The sequence below is a fragment of the Empidonax traillii genome, unplaced genomic scaffold (genome assembly GCF_003031625.1).
Source record: "Empidonax traillii isolate 1590-97213 ecotype Southwest subspecies unplaced genomic scaffold, ASM303162v1 scaffold5521:size12212, whole genome shotgun sequence".
Taxonomy (NCBI): Eukaryota; Metazoa; Chordata; class Aves; order Passeriformes; family Tyrannidae; genus Empidonax; species Empidonax traillii.
This window is the reverse complement of record NW_020960714.1, coordinates 7,109-12,212: the sequence shown is the minus strand read 5'-3', so window position 1 is coordinate 12,212 and position 5,104 is coordinate 7,109. Positions and strand designations below refer to the sequence as shown.

The window sequence follows — 5,104 nt, the reverse complement described above, 5'->3', positions numbered from 1 at the left end:
GGGGGGGTTGGAATGGGTTATACTGGGTTATACTGGGTTATACTGGGTTGTACTGGGATATACTGAGATATACTGGACCTTACTGGTTTATACTGGGAATGACCTCCACAAGCCCTAGGGTGGCTCTGGGTGGGGTGAGGTCATTCCCAGTGCCAAACTGGTTTATACTGGTGCCCTCCCAGTCCAGTGCCAGGCTCTGGTGGCACTGGGATGACCCCGACGCCAAACTGGACCTTACTGGTTTATACTGGGAATGACCCGTATGAGCCCCGGGGAGCTTTGGGATGGCTCTGGGTGGGGATATCTCCCTCCCAGTGCCAAACTGGTTTATACTGGTGCCCTCCCAGTCCACCAGGGTGGCTCTGGTGGCACTGGGATGACCCCGACGCCAAACTGGGCCTTACTGGTTTATACTAGGAATGACCCCTATGAGCCCCAGGGAGGGTTAAGGATTGGGGGGGTCCATCCCAGTGCCAAACTGGTTTATACTGGTGCCCTCCCAGTCCACGCCTGGGAGCACAGGAGGGCGCTGGTGGCCCAGGACGACCCCGAGGCCAAACTGGGCCTTACTGGTTTATACTGGGAATGACCCGTATGAGCCCCGGGGAGCTTTGGGATGGCTCTGGGTGGGGATATCTCCCTCCCAGTGCCAAACTGGTTTATACTGGTGCCCTCCCAGTCCACGCCTGGGAGCACAGGAGGGCGCTGGTGGCCCAGGACGACCCCGACGCCGAACTGGCCTTCGCCGGGTCCCTCCTGAGCCGCGACTTCTCCAACTTCTCGGCCTGGCACCACCGCCTGCGCCTGCTCAGGCCCGGCCCGGGGGGTTCTGGGGCGCCCTTGAGCCCCCAGAGGATGAGGGAGGGTGAGTTGGATTTTTCCTGGGAAAAGGGAATTCCCAAAAAATTTCCAGGTTTTTTTTTTTGGGAATTGGCTCCTCCGGGGGGGGTTTAATGGGTAGACCTGGTGTCCCTCTCCCCATTGACTTTAATGGGTAGACCTGTTGTCCCTCTTTCCATTGACCTTAATGGGTAGACCTGTTGCCTCTTTGATCCCTATTGACTTTAATGGGTAGACCTGATGTCCCTTTTATCCATTGACTGTAATGGGTAGACCTGTTGTCCCTTCGATCCCTCTTGACTTAAATGGGTAGACCTGTTGTTCCTCCTTCCATTTACTTTAATGGGTAGACCTGTTGTCCCTCCTTCCATTGACCTTAATGGGTAGACCTGTTGCCCCTTCGATCCCTATTGACTTAAATGGGTAGACCTGTTTTCCCTCCTTCCATTGACCTTAATGGGTAGACCTGTTGTCCCTTTTATCCCCATTGACTTTAATGGGTAGACCTGATGTCTGTTTTCTTCCCCTTGACTTTAACGGGTAGACCTGATGTCCCTTTAACCCCATTGACTTTAACGGGTAGACCTGATATCCCTTTAATCCCATTGACTTTAACGGGTAGACCTGTTGTCCCTTCCTCCATTGACTCCAATGGGTAGACCTGGTGCCTCAGTTGCCCCCATTTACTCCAATGGGTAGACCTGTTGTCCCTTTGATCCCCATTGACTTTAATGGGTAGACCTGTTGTCTCATTTGCCCCGATTTACTCCAATGGGTAGACCTGATGCCCTAGATCGTGGGGTTTCCCCCCCTGTGACCCCCCCAAAACCACTGTGAGCCCCCAAAACCTTGCAGGGACACACTGAGGGTTCACCAGAGGCCCCTCAAATGCCCCTGGAGTCCCCCCAAAACCCTTGGGTCCCCCCCCAACCCAGGTTCCCCATAGACTTAACCTGAACTCCCACACACTGGGGTTTCTTCCCAAAACACCTGGGTGCCCCCTTCAGATATTGGGGTGTCCCCCCAGCACCCCTGGGTGTCCCCCTGAGGTTTTTGGGGGATTTTTGTCCCTTTCCCAGAGCTGGAGCTGGTGCAGAACGCCGTCTTCACCGACCCCACTGACCAGAGCGCCTGGGTCTACCTGCGCTGCATCCTCTCCCGAGGTAATTTGGGGAGGGGTGTGTGTGTGTGGGGGGGTTCCCTTCACACCTGGGGACCCCTCCCATGAGTGTTGGGGTGTTCCCCCCCAAAAAAAAGCCACCTCCCCGCCGAGGATCATCTGCGTGTACGTCGACCGCGAGGACGCCGCGCTGGCCGTCGTCTTCTCCCGCCCCGTCCTGGTGAGTCGGAGACGCTTGGATTCCGTCCCGCCCCCCCCCCCAGAAAACTTCTGGTGCCCCTTTATACACCTGTTTCCCCTCCTAAAATAATCACCCCTGGTTACCCCCCCCAAACCAGAGCACTGGACCCCATTGACTCCAATGGGTAGACCTGATATCCCTTTCTCCCCATTGACTTTAATGGGTAGACCTGTTGTCTCTCCTTCCATTGACTTTAATGGGTAGACCTGTTGTCCCTTTAACCCCATTGACTTTAATGGGTAGACCTGTTGCCCCTTTGATCCCCGTTGACCTTAATGGGTAGACCTGTTGCCCCTTGATCCCCATTGACCTTAATGGGTAGACCTGTTGCCCCTTTGATCCCCATTGACCTTAATGGGTAGACCTGTTGTCCTTTTGATCCCCATTGACCTTAATGGGTAGACCTGTTGTCCTTTTTCCTCTCATTGACTTTAATGGGTAGACCTGTTGTCCCTTTCTCCCCATTGACTTTAACGGGTAGACCTGTTGTCCCTTTAACCCTATTGACTTTAACGGGTAGCCCTGTTGTCACTCCCTCCACTGACTCCAATGGGTAGACCTGTTGTCCCTTTCTCCCCATTGACTTTAAAAGGTAGACTTGATGTCCTTTTAACCCCATTGACTTTAACGGGTAGACCTGATGTCTCTGTTGCCCCATTGACTTTAATGGGTAGACCTGTTGTCCCTTTCTCCGATTGACTTTAATGGGTAGACCTGTTGTCCTTTTGATCCCCATTGACCTTAATGGGTAGACCTGTTGTCCTTTTTCCTCTCATTGACTTTAATGGGTAGACCTGTTGTCCCTTTCTCCCATTGACTTTAACGGGTAGACCTGTTGTCCCTTCCTCCATTGACTCCAATGGGTAGACCTGATGTCCCTTTCTCCTATTGACTTTAACTGGTAGACCTGTTGTCCCTTTCTCCCCATTGACTCCAATGGGTAGACCTGTTGCCCTTTTGATCCCTATTGACCTTAATGGGTAGACCTGTTGTCCCTCCCTCCATTGACTCCAATGGGTAGACCTGTTGTCCCTTTCTCCCCACTGACTTTAACGGGTAGACCTGTTGCCCCTTTCTCCCCATTGACTTTAATGGGTAGACCTGATGTCCCTTTAACCCCATTGACTTTAACGGGTAGACCTGTTGGCCCTTTAACCCCATTGACTTTAATGGGTAGACCTGATGTCCCTTTCTCCCCATTGACTTTAATGGGTAGACGTGATATCCCAGATATTTTGGGGCTAAACCCCTCCATTTTGGGGCCCCCAACCCCCCCAGTTTTTGGGTTAAAAACCCCCAATTTTTGTCCTCCTCCCCCCAGGTGAGCCCGGATAGACCAGACCTGACGGCGACCCTGGATGGCTCCGTCCTGGAAGGGGCGTGGCGCTCGGGGGAGGGGCGGCCACGCCCCTCCCATACCTGGGTATCCTTTTCCAAAGGGGTGGGCGTGGCTTGAGGGGGTGGGCGTGGCTTGAGGGGGTGGGCGTGGCTTGGATGGGCGTGGCCACCTTAACCGCGATTAAAGATCCTCGACCTGCCCCGCCCTGCTGAGGCCACGGCGCCCACCCAGCGGCCACGCCTGCAAGTGGGCGTGACCTGGGCCCCTGACTCCACCCACTGTGAGGTCACGCTGCTCCCAGGTGAGAGCCACGCCCCTCCCAGTGCCCTCCCAGTTCATCCCAGTTCATCCCAGTAACCCACCCCCCCTAACTCTTTCCATCCCAGACCAGGACGAGGCCTGGTGGCAGGAGCCAATCGTGGCCCGGGAGCTGTTTTGGTAAGCCACGCCCACCCCGGGAGAAAACCACGCCCATTTCTGACCAAACCCCACCTCCTTCCTGATTAAACCATGCCCCCTCCTGATTAAACCACGCCCCTTCCTGATTTAACCATGCCCCTTCCTGATTAAACCACGCCCCTTCCTGATTAAACCACGCCCCTTCCTGATTTAACCATGCCCCTTCCTGACTAAGCCACACCCCTTTCTGTCTATACTACTTCCCTTCCTGATTAAACCACGCCCCTTTCTGAATAAGCCACGCCCTTCCTGAACAAACCACACCCCTTCATTACGAAGCCCTTCCCCTTTCTGACTAAGCCACGCCCCTTCTGACTAAGCCACACCCCTTTCTGATTAAACCACGCCTATTTCTGACCAAACCCCACCCCTTTCTGATTAAACCACGCCCCCTTCCTAAATAAACCCCACCCCTTTATTTCTAAACAACTCCCCTTCCTGACTAAACCCCGCCCCTTTCTGAACAATCCACGCCCCTTCCTGAACAAACCAATCCCCCTTCTGATTAAACCACGCCCCTTCCTGAATAAACCACACCCCCTTATTATTAATCCCCTCTCTTTTCTGACCACACCACACCCCTTCCTGATTTAACCACACCCTTTCTGACTAAGCCACACCCCCTTTCAGAAACCACACCCCTTTCTGACCAAACCCCACCCCTTTCTGACCAAACCCCACCCCTTTCTGAACAATCCACGCCCCTTTGTGACCAAACCACGCCCCTTCCTGATTAAACCACACCCCTTTCTGATTGAACCGTGCCCCTTCCTGATTAAACCACGCCCTTTTTTGAATGAACCACACCCCTTTCTGAATAAACCACACCCCCTTCTGATTTAACCACGCCTTTTCCTGATTTTACCACGCTTCTTCCTGGTTAAACCACACCCCCTTCCTGATTAAACCACGCCCCTTTATTACCAGACCACTCCCCTTTCTGGCTAAACCACGCCCCTTTCTGATTTAACCCCACCCTTTCTGACCAAACCACGCCCCTTTCTGACCAAACCACGCCCCTTTTCCACCAAACCACACATTTTTCTGAACAAACCACGCCCCTTTCTGAACAAACCACGCCCCTTTTCCACCAAACCCCACCTCT

General features: G+C 53.8%; 1 protein-coding gene across 1 annotated transcript in view; it reads left to right on the top strand.

Moving 5' to 3' along the window:
- Positions 1-594: 594 nt before the first annotated feature.
- Positions 595-5,104, top strand: part of LOC114073155 (geranylgeranyl transferase type-2 subunit alpha-like) — a gene marked incomplete at its 3' end in the record, with an annotated part of 7,269 nt that continues 2,759 nt past the window's right edge. The window contains exons 1-6 of the mRNA XM_027910942.1: positions 595-865; positions 1,920-2,003; positions 2,098-2,180; positions 3,523-3,624; positions 3,727-3,841; positions 3,927-3,978. Coding sequence (XP_027766743.1) covers positions 595-865; positions 1,920-2,003; positions 2,098-2,180; positions 3,523-3,624; positions 3,727-3,841; positions 3,927-3,978 — 707 coding nt within the window. The remainder of the gene's footprint in view (positions 866-1,919; positions 2,004-2,097; positions 2,181-3,522; positions 3,625-3,726; positions 3,842-3,926; positions 3,979-5,104) is intronic.